General features: G+C 31.5%; 1 protein-coding gene across 5 annotated transcripts in view; it reads right to left on the bottom strand.

The window, feature by feature from the left end:
* Positions 1 to 26,417, bottom strand: part of LOC145677401 (sodium channel protein 60E-like) — an 861,846-nt gene that overhangs the window by 79,876 nt on the left and 755,553 nt on the right. For 4 of the 5 annotated variants that reach the window (XM_081747910.1, XM_081747914.1, XM_081747904.1 and 1 more), the window contains 4 exons: positions 25,108 to 25,473; positions 16,596 to 16,762; positions 10,689 to 10,824; positions 1,831 to 2,045 (listed from right to left, as the gene is read on the bottom strand). In XM_081747910.1, the coding sequence (XP_081604036.1) occupies positions 1,831 to 2,045; positions 10,689 to 10,824; positions 16,596 to 16,762; positions 25,108 to 25,473 (884 nt within the window). The remainder of the gene's footprint in view (positions 1 to 1,830; positions 2,046 to 10,688; positions 10,825 to 16,595; positions 16,763 to 25,107; positions 25,474 to 26,417) is intronic. The other variant, XM_081747915.1, reaches the window with a different exon arrangement.

Genomic DNA, 26,417 nt, shown 5'->3' with positions numbered 1-26,417 from the left:
ATTATGATCTTACATTTCATATTTAAATCTAGGAGTACAGAATAAACTCTGGTTGTTTTTCGTAATACACTTGAGAGGAAGGGGGGAGACGCCTGGGAATTCTCGCCCCGAGCGCTTACAACTCACGCGACGGCCCTGACTTAATTACTATTCTTTTTATAAGATTTCGCAAAGAAACTGGTTGTATATTCATTATTTATCGCGTGTATGGAGCACATGGTAATATTTCAGATAATTAACCTAGTAATGTGTTCCTCAGTTAATATTTCTCCCAATATTTTGAGCGTGGGACAAAGTTATTTTTTTTCAAATGGCACTACGCCAGGTTATTAAATATTTCAAATCTATATGTTAAACATAAACTTACTATGTTACATTCATTATTCACTGTTGCATATTAAGGACGCTATAGTATGATGAACATCCAAATTTTGGTGGCCTCTACAGCAGTAATAAAGCAAAAGAGACAGAAGAGGTAACATCTTAAGTACCTTAGTGTCTAACACTATGATCATGATATGACAGATTTCGAATGAATACGAATAAAGTTAAAATGGGTTGAAAATATGACTTTTTTTTGAAAGTCTTAATTTCGAAAAACTGCTTAGGTAAGTATCACATCCAATATTGCAACTCAACTATGCTATATATGAAGATAACAAAGTCGTTTAAAGCAATTCGATATCTCAAATCATTCCGGAAATGATATAAAGTGTTAACGTTTGCAACACTGCTTAATCCTACCCAATTCCGAGAACTTATTGTAATGCACCTACCAAAAAGCGAAATAAATCAAAAAGTGATTTTAAAAGTTTGAAGTAATAAATAAAATTTTACCACCTTTTATGCATCTCCCGAATGGTTTAAGATATCAAATTACTGTAAACGGCATTATAATCTTTATGTCTACTGAAAACCATTTACGTAACCCGAGACTTGCTTAAACCCTTTTTCAAAATAAAAGTTCATTGAAAAAATACAAATTTTTAATTCTTTATAAATTTATTTCTACTTGTTCGAAATATGTCTTATGATGACCGCAGTAATTGATATTAAGATACTTAAAATGTGCGATATCTCGCCCGTCTAACGCGTTATTACTGTTGTACAAGTCTCCAAAATTTGGTTGTTTTTCAATGTTTATGATACTGTAGCGTCCTTAGCTTGCAACACTACATGGAAAGTGTAGTATTGTGAGTTTTCGTTTTATGTCTGGATTTGAAAGATGCAATAACCTCGCGTAGTGCCATTAAAAAAAAAAAAATACAATTTTATGTTGAGTTGGCAACACTGTTAACTTGTGGTATCACGGAGTATGTCAAACAATGTCCCCCTACTGATATTTGCATGATACAAAATTCTAGCGTTTTTTCTCACTCTGCATATTTACCTGTCCACATCTACAACTTTGCCCCTTGTTTAAGTTACACATTTCGTGTTCATAATTATATGCAGCGTAAGACACATATATGGCGGAAACAACTATTCAACTTTAATATCATGTATGTTGTAGCACTCTGTAGGTAACGTATTAAATATCACACTATATAATACTAATTAGTTATAAAATGTATTTTTGTAAACTGCAGTGAATTTCATTTTTCAAAATTTTAATTACAGATATTTAACAACATACTTATATCTATGTAAATAATACGCACAAACTGAACACAAGAATCACAATCATGAATAAATTCGGAGAATTCATCATGCATTTTATAGATTTGAATTTAGCTACAAGATATTAAAAGAATAATAAAGGTTTGTAAAATAAACATATTGTACTGAATTATTTCTGTAATTATTATTATTTTGTGATTGAGTTCTTACTTTATTCCCTATATCCAGCGCTTGCCGAACAGACACACTCATACCATGGTGTTCCATTGCCAGGAACATTGTGTTGAGCACGATGCATAGCGTTATTAACAAATCAAACAAAGGGTCTCGAACTACTTTATAAAGGCAATTCTGGAAGCGCAACCACCCTTCGTAATCCACACAGCATTGAGCACATTTATCGCAGTTCCTATCTGCTAAATCATCTGCAAAATAAGAAATACTTCTTATTTAATACTGGAAAAATGTGAAACTTAACAGAATGGGATCAGGAAAGAAATAACTGTACACTAGGCAGCAAATACATATAAGAATTCTTTTATCAATAACTAACTAACTCACTCACTCACTCTATGACCTATGGAACCTGGAGGTTTAATGCCGCATTCACGAAAGCTCTCCATTGACTTCTATCTTTAACCAATTGGATCCAGTTTCCACTTTGTATTCCTATCCCTGCGAGATCCATCTTTCCTTCCCATCTGCGCCTAGGTCTTCCTAATGGTCGTTTTCCAATTGGACTTCTAGTTGAAACTTGGAAAGCGTTCCTAATTTCTTCCATTCTAGCTACATGACCTGGTCACCTGAGCCTCCTAGATTTGACGACCCTAACAATGTTTCTTAAACTGTATAAATTACGTAGTTCCTCGTTATGGAGTTTCCATCATTGCCTATTCCTGTTCCTTTTATCAATACCTCGAAGAAATTGGAAAAATTGAAGACCATATCTGAAATAATTTGGTTAACAATCATGTGTAGTGATTCTTGCATTAGAAAGGAGAACTTTCCTCTGTGTCTATATAGGATGAAATATTTTTCGCGACCATGTTTGGTACTGCATATTTACTAGTGATAAGTAAAATTTTAACAGCTTTCTATACTAGAATTGTAGTTCAAAAACACTGAAAGTCATTTATTGAAACTTTGAACCGATTTACAAAACTATACTGAAGATAAATTATACTATTTAAAGTATGGTGAAAGCGATAGTGCAAAATACAATTTATAGCTGCCTCAGTTTCTCAAAAGTTAACATGAAAGCAGCTTTTGTTTTGTTTAACAGTTTAAATTGACGTTACAAACAGATCCTAGATTAATTCAATGAATCTAATTAAAACAAATAACCGATTAAATGTTTATTTTTACGTCGCATCTGCTTTTCAACTTTCTCATCAATACAATAATTGTTGGTTTATTTTTGATAATTATTTAAAAAAGAAAGAAAAAAAAACTCATAGGAAGTTAAAACTTGAACTTTTCCTTCCTTGAACTTTTAAAACAACGAACCAAACTGGGCAGTTAAAACCTTAAGTATTGGCTAATAAGAACGCTATTATGTTTTCCAAGTAACAAAGAACAGAAAATTATATTTCTTAAGGTTAAGATTAAGTCTGTTACTTTCGCAAAGCATAATTCCCTTCCTTGTACGTAGTTTAGTAAGATAGTTATAATTTTAGTTCTCGTAACATTAAACATAGAAAACTGAAAAGTACTGAATTTCTAGTTATCTGCATTGTTCGAAAATATTAGATTTCATCTTCTTTGCCTACTGAGAACTTAGAATCTCTCTGATGATGTCCCCCCCCCCTCTCTCTCCCCTATCGCTTGAAACTTATTGCGTTTGTAACTTAGATACTTCGTAAAATTCATCGTAATAATCAAACAGAGGTTTTTAAATTAAGAATATATTATTTGCTACACATTTAATAAGTAGCACTTCTCTTAATGTGGAACAAATGAAGTCTTCATTTTACGTGAAGATGAAATAAATAAGTTATTCCATTAAGACGCAATTCGAAAAAGAGGTGCTGTCTCTATGCTAATATGGAGAAAATATAAGTTTTAATTTGTTAATATTTGATTAGACACTCGATTAATAATTTGTTCGAGTGCTGCCCAAATATTACATGAATCTAATCTGGGAAGATGCATTTATTAGTGCAAATTTCAGAGGATTTCGTAAAAATTAACGAATAGCTACTATTATTGAGTCTAAAGTTTTCCACATGAAAGCAAGAGTTTTTACTACTGAGAATACATTTGTAATTATATTTACCTAGACAACTGAAAATTAAATGGAAATTCTACTACGGATTTTTAAGTAAAGGTATGCAACTGTAAGTAATAAATATTACTATAATTACAGGTAAAATTTAAAAGTAGGTTATGCAAGTTCATTATATTATATTATTATGTTTCTTTGATTCACTATCAAAACACAAACATCATTCATTTAGTTTTCCATACTAGAAGCAGAAGTCAAGCTGCAAAAAACAGTTCAATTATGTAGATTTAAAAAATACATAAACTGAAAAATAGAATTAAATAATGTTTTAATTAAACTATATAATACTAAGCACAGTAGTTTGGTATCTTAATTTCAGCTTTATTTTAATGAATTAATGAAGTTGTTAATAAATATTAACTGGTTAAAATATTTATATTGGTGATCTAAATATAATACTGAAATGTGTAATAAAGTCATCTTTACTGTATAAAAAAAAATAATTGTCATTTAAATCACACTAATCAATAGCGAAACTACTGAAACATAAAAACATTACTTAATGATAATTACTGGTTATTATAAGTCAAAATGACAACAAAATAATCACATTTAATGAAATATTAATATAAACTTATTATTAAAACAAATCGCATAGTGTAGCACACAAATCTCTCCAAACATGACAATTCCTCTAGATGGATAAAAAATGAGTAGAAAAACTGGGCAAGAGGCTTTTGCATGTTTATTAAACTGAAAATATAAATTTCGTAGAATGAAATTCAAAAGTGATACTTCAATCTCCAAAAAGAAAATATAAAATAAATTCACTGTATATATATATATATATATAATAAAATTATTAAATATTTTTACTATCTATTGAAATAATTGTAGAAGAATCTGACAATTTAGAAATCGAAGTAATAATAACGACAATCATATACTATTTTCACAATAATTTGTTTCGCAACAACATGTTAATACAAATTAAGATACATTCTTTTTTAATACTTTAACAAACTAATAAAATAAAAGTGAATGAACTTAAAAGCATTGATCTAACTAAGCAGTAATATGCTATATATGTCATTAAAACCATCTGACCACCAACTTCCAATTTGGACTTCACCCATATTTTTATAGGTAGGATATTCTGATATGTAAGTCGGAATATAGTTTTTTGAAGGGGCAAAATAATGTTTTCTTTTTTCTGCAAAACCTTATCTGTAATAAGAGTTGGAATTTTCAGAAGAAATGAATACGTCCTGAACAAGATTGATCCATTATGAACTGAAACTTAACATGCCCTAATTTAGGAAAGGTAAGTACTTTCTTCACGTATGAAATGTATGATAATATGCAATATTTAGTTGTTAAAGGAGAAACTAAATTTTAAACGTAAGTAATGTATCAAATTATCCAATTTATTTATTTGAAGGAGAAACTAAATTTCTAGTATGTAATGAAGTATTAACCAACCACATTGTTTCTTTGTTAAGATACATCTCATTCTACATTTATTTATATCTGCAAATTGCATTCTCTTAAACTTCCTCGAACCTTCTTCTCTCTAATTCTATGTAATTTCACAATTTTGTTGTATTTCATTATTTAAAATGAAACTTTCTAAACATTGTGTTTTCTATTCAGTCTTATGTCAACTTTTAATTAGTGTACCTTGTTAACAATATTTAAACCACAACGACGTAATTATAATATTTTAAAATCATAAAATATAAATGTTTCGCCTTAGTTTCATTTTCATATTAGCATACACTGAACAACTACTTTCCAATAAGCACAAAGTAAATATCACATACATGTATAAGTCCAGCTGTGTGCACGAAATAACTCGCTGAGGCGAGTAGTGCAATTAAGTGAGATTCTATTGTGCTGTTAGTACTCTAAGTGAATACTGTCTTTAGAACTAGTATCAAAAACAGATGTGATAAAAAAAATGTTCTGCACACAACACAGAATTATGCAAATATCTGAAAATTTCAAAACTAGTAGTATAAAATCACAAAACACACTGGAAAATGGAAAATAATATTAATGATACTATGTTCTAAAATTAAACTATACAAAAGACTATGACATGTCACTGTAACACAGCTTAAAGTATAATACAAACTTGCTGGTGATGAAGTTACCTATTGATGGTGAGGTCACTTTTGTGAGTGTTGGATTTACTTACCACAATTAAGATAAAATATCAGAAAGCATTAAGTTAAAAAAAGTGAACACGTTTTACTTATAAGTACAATAATAATCTATGATATATTTCACGCTTCAGAATATAGCAGACTGAAATGTTTCATTTCAATACTTTCAAGAAGAAATGCTGAAATTATTGAATCTTGCCCTATGATGTATACGGTATCTTAAAAGAAGTAAAATAAATATTTTTTTCCTCGATTTTTGATAAATAAACGTTCCAACAGACTCTTTATTCCTTCCTTTCATGTAGTAGTAAAATGTATATTACTGCAAAATTAAATTTGATATCTTTAATTTTCAAGCAAGTGTATTATCTTTTATTTATTACATCAAATAAGGGATTATCTAACATTGTCTTTGGTATCATTTCTTGCTTATTCTAAGAGTATTTATTTATTTACTTATTTGTTTGTTTATTCAAACAACTTTTCCTTTTGAAGAAATACTTTGGTTTTTGATAAATACGCTTATTTTGTATCATACTATATACTAGAAGATTTAGGTAACTTAAACACAATTCATAATATTGTTGGTAAGTGTTCGAAAAGTACAATGGGAATTTCACAGATGTGGAAAGTTTGTTGAAATGTAGAATTTCACAATTCTAAATGCCATAGTAATAGGTTACGGTAAGTAAAGAACGCATTTTTGTTGCTAATAATTTCGTGCTGGCTGATAAATACAGCCGCCAATATATATAGCAGCCAAAATTATGAATGCAGGGCTCATAGTGGTCTAGTCTCTTCTAAATAGCTGAAAAGTGACCAAAAGCACATGAAAAAGTGACCAAAAACTCATCAAAAAATAACTTTAAACCTTGATACCAAACTTGGACATAAATTGAATTTTACATTTTTTTTTTCAACCAAAATAGGGCCGCCTGGACCATAGCTGAAATGTGTAATGTTTTAACATGTTAAGATTAAAAATTATTTTACTTAAGTTTGTCATCTGATAAAAAAAAAGTTGGATTACTTGTGTTTAGAGGTTCATTATCAATTACATACTTTCCACGGTTTTGTATTTCAATTTTGATATGGATGGAGTAAGGCCAAATTTCTATATTTTCATTATGTCCAATAACACAAGTTTAAAGTAATGTAATTAATACATAGCATCTAGATTACCATTAACTGGTAATAAAATTTTGTCTTGTACAATTGGCTTGTTACAAATTTTGTCTTGGTACAGTCCGCAGCAAAAAACCTGCAACACGAGCATGTAAGTTTATAGTAAAACTACGCCTAACAGCGCAGGGAATTAACGTAACGTCTAAATGGCACCAATTACTCAGGAAAAACCCCGGCGTCCTCCCCTGCACACTTATTTTGGAGCAAAAGACTTCGTTGTTTCACAATAAACTTACATGCTCATGTTGCAGGTTTTTTGCTGTGGACTGTACCATATGATTGGGAAACATAGGTATGTATAGCTTCATCCAACATTTCGCATATAATGAAAAGTAAACTGTAAACAGGTAATATATGTCATTCTCCTTGAACACAATCAAATCATATGGATTATGGATTATGTGGATTATGTTTATACCCTTATTATACTTTTAAAATAAATTACGAATGTTACCTAAAAACGCAGTTGCATACAAAATGAAATAAAATGCAGTAACAGGAACGTATACTAACAGATTTTCATATTTTCACAAATTTAGCCTATGTGAAATGGAGAAAAGGCATAATAAGTTTCTGCCTTTTCACATTTTTTTCTAATATGAAAATTGCCAATGCAAAACATAAATCCCACGAAAAAATGACTTTAACCCCCTCCCAAAAAGTAACTTTTTAGTGACAAACTTGAAAAAAAGTAACTTTTAGTGACCAACTCTAAAAATAACTTTTAGTTTTTTTTTAAAAAAAGTGACTAACAATGAGCCCTGTGAATGGAATAAAGATAAGTTCATATTGTTTTTGTTTTATAATTGAAAAATATTAAAGAGACTTTCAAGCTGCTATAATTCTCTCATAATTGATCTTCATTCTTACCATATGTACTTTACTACACTCATGTAATATACCTAAATACTTATTAAACTATATATACATATATATTAGATGTTATATGTAAAAGGGTGTACTAATTTTTTTTAATTGTTAAAAGAGAAATATTATTAAACGTTATGAAAATATGAACATAGTAATTAAAATTTTAAGAATAAAGATAAAATTAAGATTAAAACCATACCTATGTACATATATATATATATATATATATATATTTCAACATGTAAAATCAGAATATTACCCACAAACTAAGGTATGGATAGTGAAATTATCATCAAGTTAGATCAAAACACAGATACTTGTTACTCAAGAAAATCCATCAACCAAAATAGTAATTGATAACTTTAGTTAGTTAGTTAGTTAATTGTTAGCTTTAGTTAGTTAATCGCTAATTCATAGCGATTTAGTTACTAATAATAATTTACTCAACCGCGATAAAAATAAAATGAAACTTATTTTGTAATTGACGGTCTGAAGAAAATTAAACATATGAATAGCGTTAGTTCGCAGAAAGAATAATGTATAGGTACGTCTACGATAAAATTTATAAATTATAAGTGAAATAATTTGCTATTAGGTATAATTAAAAGTATGTTAATTTAGTGTAGTATTTTTATGCTTTTATTTTTATACTCATTCAGTACCTAAACCATTAGCGTGGATACAGTAAATCCATAACTCCTGAGTTAGTCTACTCTAGTCAGTATTTTAATTATGACCATTGAAAGCACGCGTATTATTTCTTAGGTTATATAACACAGATTGTAATTCTGGATAATTTAGGTACAAACTACATAGTATAGTAAATTCTGTAATTATTTGACATTATTTGCTTTACTAACTTTAAAGCTAGGTATTTTTTTTTTTAATATATGGCATTACATTTCATCCATGAACACGGAAAACGGAATCATATATCAAGTCTTACTTTCAACTTACCTTTTGTATAATGATAATCGATACTATATAAAGCAAGTTATTTTGGGAGTTATTTGGGATTTAACATACCTTTAATTTTCATTTAAATTTTTCGGTTTGTTGTCGGCCAAGGAATTTTTCTTAATATGTATTTCCTTAAAAGACAAAAATTTTGGTTGTTGGATTTTAGGTATCCTAAGCAGCACAAAGTTGTAGTACATTTAAGTTAGAATGTTAACTTAATTTGATTTGTGAGATAAATAGAATTTAAATAAGATTTGTGATTTCGTAAGGAATGATTTATATCAAAATACTAACTAAGGGTACGAACATGCCGAAGAAACCTCGCGTTCGAGGTCGAGGTCGAGGTTTAGGCCGCGGTTGCTACCTCGATGTCTAGGTCGCGGTGGATGACGGACGCACATAGCGAGGAGGTCGCACCCTCGCTGTAAGTTCTGTTTGAGGAGAAACATTACTCTGACGCGTATGAAATTATCCCGTCAGAGCATAAAAATTACTGCGAAACCACATTTTGAAATTGAAAGAACCAAACAGTTTATAAACAGAGATGGACGCGAAACGAGATATGAGAAATGCCGAAGTCTCGTGTCTTGTTTCGAAAAAATATTTGAGTCTCAATCTCTCGTCCATCTCTATTAATAAATCAGACTTTTACATTTTTCTGTTAGTTTTCTATGAAGAAATACCCTCTTTCAGCACTCAGGCGAGAAATTATTTCCCAGCAAAATTAAAAAAAAAAAAAAGTATGTCTCTAGGTTTCGAGGTGGAGGGGGTATTAGCTGCAGCAAATGAAGTTTCGACACTGCAATTCCATTATTCGACATTTCCTCCCTATAGATACGTGCCTGTCTTTACAAGTGTTTCTTTACCTTATACCAGTAACGAATTTAGAAGAAACCCTTTTTATATTAATCTCGGAATGGGGGGGGGGCGTGGAGTTTTTAAGCATATATATGATTAATAGTAGCTTCTTTTTTTTTTCTTTGGAAATCCCACAACTTACGGACTCAGCCCGAAAGTCCCCCTCCTTGTAACCGACACTGCCTTATATAATAATAAGATACAATATAATTCTCAAATAAATATGAATAACTTATCTGACATTCCCATTTCAGTAGCTATTTCCTTCCATTCTCTATTTAAAGCGTGCCTATTATGATGTTGTTTGTGTTTTTTACCCCATGTTGCTCTAACATTACTCACTAATTGTATTAATATGTCTTTCATAATCAAATTTAATAGTGCAGCAAAACCTTTCGAGCATACACACACCAATCCTCTGCAGACGAAATTCGAAACAAATGAAGACTTTATTCCGTGCAGCGCTTCAGGGAGAACCAATGAGAACACGAGCCACAGCGATGCTTCTGCTGAACATCAATGTAAAAACAAACTCTGTTGTTTATCATCGCGATTACTAATTCACCCTCGCGGTGGACCTCTAGGTCGCGATGTAGCGTACATCTTCGGCTTGCGCTTACTCATTTGAATCCATGGGTTTGTTCCAGTATCTAGGGTGTGACCGCGACTTAAACCTCGACCTCGATCGCAAGGTCTCTTCGGCATGTTCGTACCCTAATTTACACTCTATGGCTTAAGGGATGATGGTACGACACTACAGAATGTATGGATATTCAATGATGAGTGTTAGTTTAAATACTTACCAAGAACTACAATATGAGACAAATAGTCAGAGGGCATACTGTACATATGTTCATCATCAACGTGACCAGGACTCACACCATTACATTTAATTATGTGATGTTCCTTAGGACTGGAAGCTGTAATGTTCTCCATTCGCTGAAACACATTTTAGAAAAAGAGAAAAAAATTGAATACATTGCATGAAAGATACACATGTTTTGCGACGTTACATAATATGTATACTGAGGAGTTTCTTAATACAAATATTTTAAAACTAAAGATACACAATCAAACAAAATACGAAAGCTCTGACGAACACTAAAGATTGTCAAAAGTACTATCAAATTAAGTCATATCAAAATTACTAATTATTGTCACAAGAACATAGAAAAACTAAGTATGTGTGTAATATTGTACGGAATTTCTCAAGTAAGTTATAATAGAAGAGAAACAAAGAACAAAAAAATAGAAAAGGAATATTGTAAGAAATTCAGATTTGTCATATACGCTAATAAAAACAATGATATAAATAGGTCTACAATAAATAAGCATTATAATTTTAAAGACGAGAGAGTTTGAGATAGGACTATTAAGAACTAAATCAGAACATAACATATTATTGGTCACAAAAAATAAAATAAACACATCTTCATCTTCATTTATTATATAGCATAATATAATTCAAAAGTACATCAAACATACTTTAATGCCCATGGTCAAATCTTAACAGAATATCTATGAGCAATATATGTATGCATAATATGAACTTTAAAAATTCTATTAATTTTTTTTTTTTTTTTTTTGTTATTTGGTTTATATCTAATATTTTACTAATAAGTTGGAACAACGATGGAAAAGTAAACTAACATTTGTTATGAACAACGTAACTTGTATAAAAGAAGATATGTATGGAAAGTCAAACCATTGTATGTTAATCTTCCAAACGGTTTTATAATAATTTGCTATATACATAAGTAACAGATATGTTAAAGGAATAGAAGATTATTTTGCGTAATAATGATAATAATAATAATAATAATAATAATAATAATAATAATAATAATAATAATAATAATAATAACAACAAAAACTTATTTCAAGAATACTTATCAGCTTTACATGCACGTGTGTCCCATTCCCACCTAGTCAGATTTACATGAATCTCGTGAACTGAAAATCAATTACATGTAAGATTTCTTTTTTCTTTTTTGTTTTAAAACACATTTCATTTTCGCTATAATTAATTACACTTTAAAAAATATTCTTTCTCCTTTTTTTATATATACCGAAAGACGGTTCAAGCTTTAGAAAGTAAATATGAAATAATGTTAAGCAAACAAAAATAAATTCTAGATGATCAATGCAATCACATTTCAAGCAGAAAGCTCATTTTTAGACATATTACAAAGAAGTCAAGAAATAACAACAAAATAGGATTAACTGGAGTTTGTTCGTAAGGTAACATCATATGCTAATATAGTACAAGGTGCCAATTAAACCAGCAAAGTCACTTCATACACTGTCGCAAGAGCTCAGAATGTTCTTTCATTCTTGTTTTTCGTTGTGTAAGCATGTCATATTTTCAGAATGTGTAGAAGTAAATTGTACGAGTTTCACTTTTTTTTTTTTTTTTTTAATTTCTGACATTCTTAGAGAACCGATCCTATAAAATAAGTTGTAATATGAAATATATCAAAGACCTAGTAATGTAATTTGCAAAATATTTGTCTTGGGTTATGTTAAATTTATTGAAACAAGAGCAAGTGTTAAAGTGTGCGCCATTTTCATAAGGTCACGCCGCTATCCACTGTTGCACATTCTCTGATTCGCCACAGTATTTCTCTGGCTGATGTCAGCTAAAACGTCCTTCAACTATTGTAACGTACAGGGTTTCTGTCCTGTTCTTCAGCTGCTCTTCAGTAAATTACATAGAAAGAAATTGGGGTTGGATTGGATGTTGGATTTAGCGTCCCTTCAGCAGCGAGGCTATATGAGACGTGGACCTACTGATTAACGTGGAATCCGAACCACATGAACTCCCGCCGGGAATAAAGAAATCGAGGTTGCCCAGATTGGAAGTATTGACTGCCACTATCCTTAAGAGATAATGCGGTTGGGAAAGAACTTCTATCAAGTTTGTGTGCATGAATTATGCTGTCACCTAACGACATAAGTGTTGCCTCCTGCTAGACCATCTACACACTGTTCATTTCCTCAAGATCCACGGACTAATAATTTTGCCATATTTATGTCATAATTTTGTAACAAATATGGCATAATTTTGATGGGTTATATGCATCGACTGCTGAATTATTAGTAAATTTATTGGACCGGTTCTGTAAGAATCTCTTTTAAGAACGCTAATGTAATTCTAAGAGCTAACAATTTTCATAGTATGTGCATAAAATTATAGTTTTAACTAAGACAATAATTAACTGTGAAATTCTGCTAACATGTAGCTCGTAACATCCTGTGAAGAATTATAAATGACTCTAGTTTACTTTCAATTATTAAAAGCTCGTTTATTCAGGAAAATGTAAGATTCAAGTTACATTGACAGAACTATAAATAGATCAATTAATGCAATATTATGGCGGATAAAATTTAAGGTAAATGTTGAAGAAAGAAAAAAATATAATATTCACCTTATATTATATCAAGGAAGTAGTGTAACTATGTATTACCGAAAACTTAGCAAAAAATAAAATTCAGCAAGAAAATATTCTACACTAGAGATATTTCCCGACAAGAGTTATGAACTATACGAAATAGAGTTACACTAAAATTAATTATACATGTAGAAAAAGTTTTCAATTTATTTATTAAAAGTAGCCCCAGATTTAATTTGAAGCAATATGTAACATTTTCGAAAAGAATTTACTAACTTCATTTATTATTGCAAAAAACTGATCTCGGGATATCAATCAGTTGATGTGTACATTGTTCAAAGTTTCAAGAACAGTCATTGTTCTCATCTTCAAGGTCAGTATGAGAAAGCAAGACAGTGAAATTCTATATATGCAGTCTGGGGAGTTAGATATGGAGGGTTATGATTGGCTGATGGCTTTAATCAGTTGTCAGCTCGGAGACTGATTCTAATTGGTTGGTATGCGCCACTGCTTTCTAATTAAGAAAACCTATTCTACGTTGGTAGATATTCTACGTGAGACTACGTTGATAGCTAACGTCCCTGTTGAGTCTGCTACCCCTTTCCAACATAGCTATGACTTTACTTAATAGTCAGAGCATCTGAGTAGCAGTGGGTTTTCAGAAAAATGATATGACATGACTTTTTATATTGTGCTCAGTCAGCCACAATTTGTCTACTTGGAAACGTTTTATGTAGTGAATTTCAATGATGTAGTATTTTGTCCAATATAAATTTAACTCTCACGAAATGCTGTATTTTGAGGTCTAAGTCACCGTAAATATAGTTTCTCTGTGTGATTTCCTCATACTGCCCCTGCAAGATTAAAATAATCTATGTTCTCGAAACGTTTGATGATGTACGCAAAACCTGGTTATCTCGAGAACAGTTATTTGTATCAACATACCAAGAAAACTTCAATTCTTATTTATTGGTGTTAGTTTTAATATTTTTAACTTTAAGGTTCACCTAGCACCTTTCAAGTGGGTATCTGGGGTAACCTAGGTAGTAAGGAAGGCTAGAGATTAGTACCGACATTATCATCTGCATGATTGTTGAAGTCAAGGGCATATAGAACCTTTACCTTCATACACATCCCTTGGGTCTTCATGGCCTTTCCCGAAAAAGAGAAGAGAGGGGAGGGCTACCTTTTCTTTCGACTTATATTATTATGTAAGTGTTGTAAGTAGCGAAAAGAACAATTGGTGGGTGCCATATTCGAAGGTAGCAAAAGAGGCCAAGTTCATGATGACATTAAATTTGTTCATGAAACATGTGAAAAATTTGGTTAATGAAATTGTTTTTAAATATGGATACCGAATTGTGCTAAAATGTTAAGTTAGTTTTCATATGGAAGTATTCGTGCCTATAGTGGCAGGTTGAGTATTTAGTTAGAGTAGCGGATTGGGTACTAAATTGTACGAGAGAAAAGGAGTTCTTTTGTGGCTATGTGAACAACGTACGTTCTTTTGGCGTGGAAGACTTGGGTTCGATTCCAGGCAAGGACTCATGTAGTTTGGATCCCACGATAAGTTGTAGGTCTAAGTTTCATATAGCCTCGTTCATGAACGAAACAAACTCAAATTAAATCCAATTCAATGTATGACAGAAGTGCTCAATAAATGTGCAGATATATAAATTGTCATTGTTTATGAACAGTAACATTTACAGTGAGAGTTAAGGGTCGTATTTACAAAGACAAAAGTAGTTTTCAAGATAGAGATTATATGCAGAACAAGCAATATATAGGTAAAATAGATCACGAACTTTAAGGTATATCGCATTATTATTATTATTATTATTATTATTATTATTATTATTATTATTATTATTATTATTATTATTATTATTATTATCATTATTATTCTCAAACAGAATAGCTATCTTCATAACTTCGATTATCTTTTTTGTAGTCTTTTTTCAAACATTTGTGAGGCTACTTGTTGAGAGAAATAAATATACATGTTTACAATAACTAAAATTATGGAGGACAATCAACTACATATGTAATGCGATAATCATTACTAAATGTAAACAATAGTTAAAGAAAACAGTGAAGTGATTTATTCGCTGTCCAATTTATTGTATAACTATATGTGCAATCTAATCAAAAACAATATTGAACTTCACCTACGTAATTGTATATCCTTTCTAATTCTAGCTATTGAAATACGTAGAATTAGGTTTCTTAACAAGTAATTTCACTTACTTAAATTTTGACCTTTCACTATAAATCTCTCCCTCATAGTAGTTTATTGTGTTCTGAGGCAACAAATAAAATTGCTAATTGTATCAACAAAGAGCAAAATCAATAAGGTGTTGGTAACTTATTTCTTTTTGTTGCTGATCCTTAAAACTACTACGTCATAATAGATTTCGGATCGGGTTTTTAGAATAATAAACATTTTGAAATCATCAATATTGATAAATAATAATGACCTATCTCGTTCAAAATTTCTGAAATATGTATTAAAAACTACATAGAAAAGAGACCCGTAGCGTGAACGGAAAAACCTTGCGTGAACGGGCTCAGCTGGCATCGAGGTATGAAATATAGCAGTTCATGGCACAAGTACGGAGATGGTGGCAAAGTGTAAAAGGACCTCGTGCCTCGATAGATGCAAAGACCATAAGGAATTGACATTCGAAGCTATGGACACAGATTCTGCAGCAGATATTAGGAGACGCAATCGCCTCATAACATTCATGACGGAAGAAAATGTGCAAGTGGTTTAGGAAATGCTCACTTGAAGTTCTCAGAAATCACAGAGACAGGCATCTCACGAAAGTGGTTTAATCCAACGCACAATCCGAATTGCTATGAAAGAAAAGATCAATTTTCGTTCATGGAAATCATATTACTGCTAGGAATTATCGCCGGAAGACTGTGATCATCGGTTGGAAAATAAAACTCAAAGATTTCATTTCATTTCACGTCCCACGGTTATGCCGGTTAGGCTAAAGGAGACGGTGATGATGAGTAATGAATGAAATGGTGGAATGAAGAAAGTGGGAGGAAACGGGAGAACCCCGAGAAAACCCACGCACGCGGTGTTTGTCCACCACAAAGTTCACTTGGCGGGGGCTGGGATCGAAACCGGGACCCCAAGCACCAGAGGTGAACGCTCTACCACTGAGCCACCGCGATCATCGGTTGGAATACGGGGAGATGATGCTTGCTTCGTATGAAGACTGGTCCGATCTTTTCGGTAACATTCTGTGGTTAGACCAAGTTATAAACATATATGTTTTAATCAATCATACATAAATTTAGAAATACCTGAACAATATGAGGGATGTGGATGACGTCCTCTGATGTAACATCCCCTCCTTCCTGATCATCCACAACCCCAGAATCCTCCAACGAAGATTCTAAGTTATTGCTGTCACTATTATTGCTGCTTGGATGACGGCTTGCAGGAGGAGGCCGACAGCGATTACTCAAATCTGTAAATAGGATATCAATATTAGGACAACAGACATAACACATTACATTTTTATTTATTTCTGAAAAAAGAAAGTATTGCTCTGAGAAACGAATTTATTTAAAACCTAGCATATAGCACTCTGGGCACACTAAAACATAATTCGTTAAACATGATTGAGTAATCTTAAAACTAATACAATACTATGAATTATTTGGTGTAGAATAATTATATTTATATACAATTTTTGAAACAGTGGAGAACAGTAAAGTACACACAGTACAGTTTTGGAACTGTAAAGAGTTCTAAAACTTTTTTTTTGGTTGCTAAATTTAAAAGAAACTAATTTTAAGGGTAGACACAACAATTATAGTTTTCTGTGATGATGGTATTCTTATCAACAGATAATTTTGTTTTCGGAGATATTTTGAAGTTAGTCTTGGTAAGTAGTTTTCAAGAGTACCAAGAAAGAACAGATAATACATTTGTAACCTATTCAAAAGGTTGTGTAATCTATGCAAAAGGTTGTTCTGAATTAATTCATCTACCTTATGTTATTAATACAGAGTGAGCAGAAATTATTGGCCAATTTTGCTTCGATATAATTTACGTTTTATATGATTATGGGCTGTGAAATTACTTGATCTATAATCTTGAACGGAAGTTTTAATTTGACCTAGTACTCTGACAAAAACAAAAGCAGCCATTGTCGAATATACACGAAGTGGCAGTATTTTGGCGATTAAACATGGATTCCGATAATTTGAGCGTAATAATTCTTTCATGTCTTTCCTACAAAGATGGTACACCCACTGTCGCGACAGAGAATGCTACTACCATAAAGGAAAAATCCATGCGGGAAATGTCAGGAGATGATTGAAAAACTCGGAAAAAGTGTGTAAAATGTATAATTGGAATCCCTAGAAATTGTGCGGAAAGCCGGTCGGAAATTGAACTTACCATCATCCACAGTAAGAAAGATTTTAAGGAAACGATCGCAATTGTATTCGCACAAATGTCAATTGTTACAAGAACTAAATCCTAACGAGTCACACGTTGTGTTCTGCTGATTAAATTTGAAGATGGAGGTTTTTCTGAACGAATCATCCTGTGCGATTTTTACTTGATGATAGATGCATCCTTCTCGTTCGTAAAGGACAATGTTTACGACCCTTCACTTCTCGAGACATTTGTAGGAATTACGAAGGCAGATAAAATCCGCTATCCCATCACTCAAGACATGCTGCAGAAAGTTTAGCTTTGAAAGTTTAAATAGTTTTGTAAATTTACTCATTGTCACCAAGATCAACGCTGAGAGTACACTTTTTACCGTTATGTAACTCAACAGCAATACTTCTGAGTTGCAGGGTTGTCTAAAGTTTGACAACGCAAGTTTTGGAGGTAAGCAAATGAAGTTTAAGGCTACTGTTCTTCAAGAACACGATTAATCAGGGAGTGGCGGGTTTTGAAGGAAGTCACATTGGTAAAAAAAAAAAAAAAAAATCTGTCTACAGGCTAAGGAAATAAAGCTTCCCTAATGTACTAATTCTTGTACACAGCTTTCTGAAACTGTATCAACCTTCCTGAAATTGTATCGGATGCGATGCAATTTACATTTTTACAGATCTGAGTTCCCTTAAGAGCGCCATTGATCAGAGATGTATTTACTCACAAATCTTGCACTATCGGTATGAAAAGTATCAACTTGTTTTTTTGGTTATAAACGTTGCAAGCGGTGAACAAGCAAAAATAACATATTTAGAATTTCGTTTCGATTAGGTAAATTATGCTACTGCCAGCGAGAACAATAATTGTATCAAAGGCAGAAGTATTTGAAAAAAGGTATTGAAAAGTCTTGTAGAACTAGAATTATTACGGCATCGAAATATAACAGTATTATTATCATAATGCTTCAGATATTTACACTGCATCAAAATAAACATTCATATCATTCGATATTTGTACCAAAGGTTCCATGATAATGATAATAAACAAGTTAGTTTTGTTTCACATTGTAAAAACCGTGGTGGTAGATTTCTAAACTACGGGGGTCCAATATTAAAATGCAAAGTGATAGAATATCACTTCTAATTTCAATGGAGGAATAAAGGCAGGAATGGCATCTATTTCTCGGACACTGAATCCACATTTAAAAAAATGTCGCTAGTTCTGACCATTTCTGTCCAAAGATGCTGCTAAATTGAAATCCAAGTGGGAAAAAGTATTATTTCTGGAATGAATAGAATGATAAAGACAGAAATGTCGCTGAATCCATATTTTCTCACTCTTACAGTTTTTGATCCGATATATACCTGTTGACAGAGACAGACAGACATGAACAGATGGACCAAGTCATTGTGTAATACTTTCTATATTTATGCATGTTGTTTGGAAGCCTATTTATTGTACCAAAAGAACAAAAATATTCGGACTATCAGAAAATATCTCGTAGAATATAGGGTTATTACCATAATGAAATACAGTAATAGTGTTTACTACAATACCTTAAAATTTTATTTCACATAGAGATAAATATATGTATCATTCGGTAGTCTACCAAAATTATCATGAAAATAAAAAGTCTTGAATACTGTCCTGCGAAAACAGCTTGAAAAGGAAAGAAAATTAAGAAATAAAAACAGTTGACAAACTAACTTTCTACAAAAGCAACAAGAAACACTTCCTGTAGTGAAAGTGGGGAAAAGTACGCCACATGACAACTTTGATGGCATGCATTTAATTTTGGACAAAAACCTACAGAAAGCTGTTAACATGATAGATCCACTTAAATATACTCTCATAAAAGCTTGTTTCTAACACGCTACAGTCACATCAATGCAGGGAAAAAAAAAAATAGTTTTTATCATGTTGAAGTTAAAAGTTAATAACATGGGAAAGAAATAAACAAACTTGAACAACTTCTTGTAGTTTTGACTCAAGCAAATTACTTTTATAGAAAAGGAAGTTAAAAGCAATAATTCTAGTAGCAGTTTGCAAAGTTAGGAACATTTTCTGTTATGCATGTGATTTTTTTTTAAAAAGAGCTACTAGCATTGATTGACTATTTATAAAGCCAGTCAGCATAAAAGAACATTAAGTTCGCGTGATTTAATTTTTTTTTTTTCATATTTTACGTAGTTCTGCAAGATCAATGAACAGATCAACACGAAAGTGGACGGCGTACGTAGTACTTAAATTGCTTCGAAGTTATTTTAATACTTTAAAACTTCATATATTATTAGAAAATAATTGTGAAAGGTTTTCCAATCTCTCTCAAAAATAGATTAAAAAAAAAAAAAAAAAAAAACGTACACACATTGTAATGATATTTTAACTGAAGTCCTACAGATATGCTCTGTAGGTTTGAAGGAAACTGATGATAAATACAATTAAATGATTCTATGGAAGATTAGTGGAATGGGAATGCAAGAGAAAATTGGAGAACTCCAAGAAAATACATGAATATGATGACGTTGACCAAAAATTCATGGAATATGAGGTCGAATCATAAACCTATTGAGTAAGAGTTTAGCGCTCTAACACTGAGTCAGTGTGTTCCCAAAAATTTCCATGCAAGATTGTAAAATCCAAATAGCGTTGTAATTTTGTGACTGTGCACCCAATGCAAACTTTATACGATGCAATAAAAAATTACAATAATTAGAAGTATCAAACTATTCTTTTCTACAGCTTTTATTCAGGCACTTAGGATATGATATATTAAACAAAATTTGCACATTAAAAGGCAGTATATTCATATAATTTTATTTTGTGTCGCACCTGCGAAACGTGCAACTTGCACAATATTAATCTAAGAATTCATGTTGTATTCCAATTGCCATAGTACTTAATGTAAAATGTTTACAAAACATATAATAATAAATGCAACTGAACATAGTGACTCGTCCAACGTGAAACACATACGGACAATTATATTTCTATAGTTTTGTGTGTATGAATCGGTTTAATAACTTTTCATTTCATATGGTTCTAATTTTCATGTGATATAATTATTTTAGTCAATTCTTTCGAATTATAGTGTTCGAATTTTTTATAATCACTTCGACAATAAAACAAGATGGAAAGTAAATTAATTTAATGTCTACAATTTAGCAGAGCTAGTCTTGTTACACAAATAAATAATGCTACCTAAGAAAATTAAAAATAAAATTAATTCTTCATATTTCACGGAATAGTTATGTCCAAATTACTAGGGACTTCTCTAGCTGAGCAACCATAATCACGTTTTCTAATATCTGTCCAGTCCTGTATTTATAAAACCTTAACACCTATCTTATTTCTTCTGTTCTTAAGCAGAACTATTGGAAACACAAGTGAACCTATTCTTAGCATTTCTGAACTTTTTTTTCTATCAGAGCATGCTTCTACTAGTGCGATTAGAAAGCATCAGGAGAGATATAACTGTTCAACTCATAAGATATAAATACAGAACTAGGAGAGAAAAGAAATATTAAAAGAAGATAGGAGTTAACGAGTAACGTTGCATCTGAAGTCATGATGTGTTTAAGGAAGCAGTCATGATTTCAGACCCGACGTTACTTAATAATGTATTTTTTAAAAATATTTCTTTTCTCTGTTTTCCTCCTTTTCTAGTCTGATGAAGCACCTGATTGATGAGAATTTAACGTTTCTTTTCAGAACAGAGGCTATACAAGACAAGATCTACTTTTCTTTTAACAATGGGATTCGAATTGCTAGTTAACTTTGTATATCACGGGGATCAAACCTGGGACGACAGGTGTTAGTAACCTGTCCGTTAAGAAGTACTGTTCCTAACTATATATATATGGCTAAATGGTTAATGCTCATGTACTTTCATGTTATATTGTGTTACAAAATATTGGATAACAGATATATTCAACACTAAAATTAGTACTGGTTGGTATTAATGGTATTGCTACTGGTTTGTAGTACTGACATTATTACTGTAACAATGAAACCATGATTGATTGGTTGATTGGTTTGGAGTCCTTTTCATCACTGAGGCTACATGAAACGTAGATCTGCAGCTTAACGTGGATCCGAACCACATGAGTTCCCACCAGGAATCGAATCCAAGTCTTCCACACCAAAGATGCATACATAATTCTTAAGCCACAAGGAAGCTCTTACTGATGGAATGAAACTGTAATGAGTATCAACGTTAAAGCAAGTATTGAGAAAAAGTGACTTGACTATAAGACTATATACTTGAAGAAGTCCTAGTGATTGGGACGAAACAATCTACAAAATACACGAATTTTAATCAAACAGGTTTTTCAAATATCAAATATTTGTTTGTCAGATGAAGCTCAGCTAAGATTTTAGAAGAGAACTTAATATTGACTGATGATTGCCCTAGCTGTAAAATGAAATTTAAATTTTGCTTATGCTTACAAAAACCATGCAGAAGAAAGAAAAAAGCATGGCGATTTTATTAAGTTTAAAATGGTTTACAAAAGAAAAAAAATAAAGCAGCCTTTATTTATTGAAAGGATGTCATACTCCTACCTGGAGCTTCGTTACATCCTCCGGCTTTCGCAGGTAACACTTTCTTCAGTTCTTGCAATACTGCCCCATAGTTGGCTATAGTGTTAGAAATACAAAGTAAGGAACAGAAAGGGAGTACAGCTACTGTACATGAGATTAGATACAAAGTAAAGTGCATTATTAGTATACTAACATCTACAGTAATTATTGTATTGTATTTAGCAGTAATATCACAAGTTGAAATTTATATGAGGTAAGAAGAAGCAAATAACTACACACACAATGAAGAAAGAGAAGTTATGGAATATTATAGTAAGAGGGAAGATTTGGTAAGTCAGTTTATATCCAAGTTTTAAAGTTGGTAAGGTTCTCTAATAGTTTGAAGAGAAGAAGAAAAGTTACATTATTTTGAACATAACAACAAAACAAATCTACACAAGTACATTACTCGTTAGTAAGAAAGATACGGAAGCAACTATTTACACAATTACCAATAAATTACTCAATAGTTTAATTGAGTTGTTAATTTCTTTGGTTTTTTTTTAAAGAAAAGTGACTCTTAAGCTATATACGTAAGCAGTGCATTTTCTCCTCTCGTAGAAGAAAACTACAGTAAAATATATTAAAGTATGACGTATTTATTTATATAAGTATTTTTAGTCATGCAAGATTGAGGTGTGTTAGTGACAGATTGAGTTATACAAGATTTTATTACTTGGCTAAACTTTATATTTCCTGTGAGACTAATGATGGTGAACTTAGGACATTTCATTATGCGTGTTTTCAAACCTTTTTTACTAGATTAATTAAAAATCTATTTAACTTTTAAATTTCCACGGGTAATGCTAGACATATTGCGAGGATAAGTCATCCCTCGTTCTCTAGCATAAAGTAATACAGTTAGGTACCAGAAAAAAAAAGAGAGTAGAAAAAGTGGCTAAAATTTACTTCTCCATCTCCCTACAAACACTACCAAGAATGTATACTGGTATACATTTTTAATTTTATATTACGAGATTAGAAAACTATTCATGTTCATGAGTTTCAAATTATCTGTATGAACATATATTGATAAGATGGGATCAAGTTCAAAAGTATTACCAATTATCTCTTTTTTATTTTTAGTTCTAATTCTTGTCAAAATACTTGCATTTTCAAATTTTTGGCTCTTTCCTAGAGAATAAAAATTCAAGTAAAATAAAAATACGGATATAAAAGGACAGATTCACTGGGAAAGAACTGTGCAGAAACACACACACTGTTCAATATGGATCAGTGGCAAGAAGACTGCACACTCTTTTGTTTGGTAAATAAGAGTTGTTGATTTGTGTCAGTGTTTTTATTGTACCATATTATATATCTAACCCCTTACCCATTCATCTGAATGCCGGCCTCATAGCCAAGTTCTCCTTACTTTCTAATAACTCTAGTTTCAAAAAGTGACGCCTTGAGCGCTACACACTCTGATCTCTCTTCTCTGATGCCTCCGACTCCCAAGACTCCAAGTTCCAGCCTGCTCGCCTACCGTGTCCAATAAGCCCCACCAAATAAAGTATTATATTGTTTATATGGTATTTAATTGTTGATTTGATTACAATAAAGCTGTAACTGATTGTTTCAGCAGAACACTCATTGTTAATGAATCAAAGTTTACAATTAGCTTTTCATAAAGTCATGTGTGTCATGCTTCTTTAGGACCAGGTTCGTCGCTGTTAAGAGATTAGATACAAGCTGCTAGTTAAAAATGTATATAATATACAGTAAATGAAAAAGAAATAATCTATTCCACTAAAATAAAAACTATCAACTTCATGAAATTGGGAACGAAGACGCTTTTCTAAGCGCCATAAAAATTAGATTTTCTTGGAAACTACACACGAGAATTTATCTTCAAGTATATCATCATGTTAAGCTCGATGTGATCAATCTATCGAGTGAAGTCTCTTTCATCTTTGCACAATATGATAGTTAAATCAAAATTGAAATGTGAGAGTTATTCATACTTTTGAATTATATCTAATTAACCGTAATATATATATATATATATATGTTGTTTTGCTAACGTCACAATAAAGAGTTTAATATTAGTGTATACTTCAGTGTCAGGTTCATCTTAATCGGTAGTGTGATTGTCGTACAGCAAAGTTTTAGGTTTACAAAGAATTATCATTCATTTTGTTCTCACACATTACATTTTGTTCTTTTCCGAAAACTAGCCTGAGAGAGATTTACATTCACTCATTACATTTTGTTCTTTTCCTAAAATTAGCCTGAGAGATTTACACTCAATTATTACATTTTATTCTTTTCCGAAAACTACCCTGAGAGAGATTTACACTCAATTATTACATTTTAGCCTTTTCCGGAAACTAAGCCTGAGGATTTACACTCATGCCTGCCATTAGACAATTTGTGTTACTGTTTAACGGTAATAACATTGTAACACTTTTCTGCGGATATAATAAGATACGAAAATATCAAGCTCCATACATAGCTGTATGAAGGCTCTTAAATTTTTTTCTACAAAAAAGTAAAGAATAAAGAGGACAAGAGAGAGAGAGGGGAGAAATAGAGAGAGAGAATGAAAGAGAATACTAAGACGTGCAACATGTTTTTTAGAATGGATGATGATGGGGAAGTACTTCATTTGCGAGATGAATTTAATTTACAATTTCTACACAAGTGCACATCTTAAATATACGTGTAGTTTATCTCTATAACTAATTTACTTCTTTTTTATATATTTTTTCTACTTTGGCGTGTGACGTGAGGGAATAAGCAAGCGGACAAGTCTGCGGGAAATAAATCTTGTATCTACTGTATGCACATAGTAATGAATCACGCTAGAAGGCACTAGATAAACGAACAGCTACTTACCCAAAGCTGACTGATTTGATATCAATGATTTTGAAGGTATTGGTGACGAATATGGTAAAGGTAACGTCCTGCTGATAGACTCTCTATTGTGTGTTGAATCACTGATCTCTTGATATTCATTATCAACTTCGCTAATCCATAGTCTCATGAGTCTCCTAAATTTCGCCGTATCAACATCAATAAGGTTGGAGTACTTAGTAGTAAGTTTTTCCTTCAACTCTTCGATCTGTGGTTCAAACCTTGAAAATTCTTCGTTTTGCGCAAGGGATGATTCATTTAAATATGTTACAAGACGTCGAAGAGAGACTTGACCAGATTTCTCAGATTGACTGTTTTCTATCATGTTTTCCACCAAGGCATATCCAGCTGAAAGTTCATTCCGAAACTTTTGTACATTCCCTTAAACCATTAATATATTTAAAATTGGCCAGTAACGGCTCGTGGAGGAAGTTTCATCTGTAGAACTTAAAAGTCTTATCGCTTCAAAATAAGGAATGGAAACTTATTTTATTGTATCAATTTTTGTATACAAAAATTGGTACATTAAATAAATTTTCTTCCTCTCGTTTAAAGCGATGAAACTTTAATTTTCACCGATGTGACTCTCCTCATGAGCCGCCACTGAAATTCACTAAGATTGGTTAAAAGGCAAATTAGAGATAGTGGTATATATATATTAAACACTGACACAATAAAAACACTAACACAAATTGGCAACTTTTACTAACCAAATAAAAGAATACACAAACTGACTACTTTATTCCATAGTAAATCACATTACACTTTATGAGTAAGCATCCCCAACAGCACTTCGGCAACCTCATAAGATGTTGTTCCGCGGTGAGTCCGATAATTTTTACTCCCTTGGTGTTTTTATTAATTTTACTTGTGTTTTTATTTCTTCAATGAAACCCAAGAGCTTGTGTAAGGATTAGTCATTACTTAGAACTGGAAAGTGTATGATGTAATAGATAAAGGTCATTTACAATCAAGTGATAAATACAACAGCAGAAATATATCAATAATCTATCTGTATCGATACAACTGTTTCAGTACAAACAAACTCTAAAGTGTTCTGATAGATTGTTTCTCTTTGTGTCAATAGATGAAAATGTTCAGTGCTTTTATTTGCTCTTATTTAGATATTAAGAGAAATTGGACGACCAAGATACAACTCAAAAGGTCAGTATTATTATTATTATAATAATAATAATAATAATAATAATAATAATAATAATAATAATAATAATAATAATAATAATAATTATTATTATTATTATTATTATTATTATTATTATTATTATTATTAT

This window comes from Thermobia domestica, chromosome 2 (genome assembly GCF_964235325.1).
Source record: "Thermobia domestica chromosome 2, izTheDome1.hap1.1, whole genome shotgun sequence".
Lineage (NCBI taxonomy): Eukaryota > Metazoa > Arthropoda > Insecta > Zygentoma > Lepismatidae > Thermobia > Thermobia domestica.
Note: the sequence above shows the minus strand (reverse complement) of the source record. Positions and strands in the feature narration are given on the sequence as shown.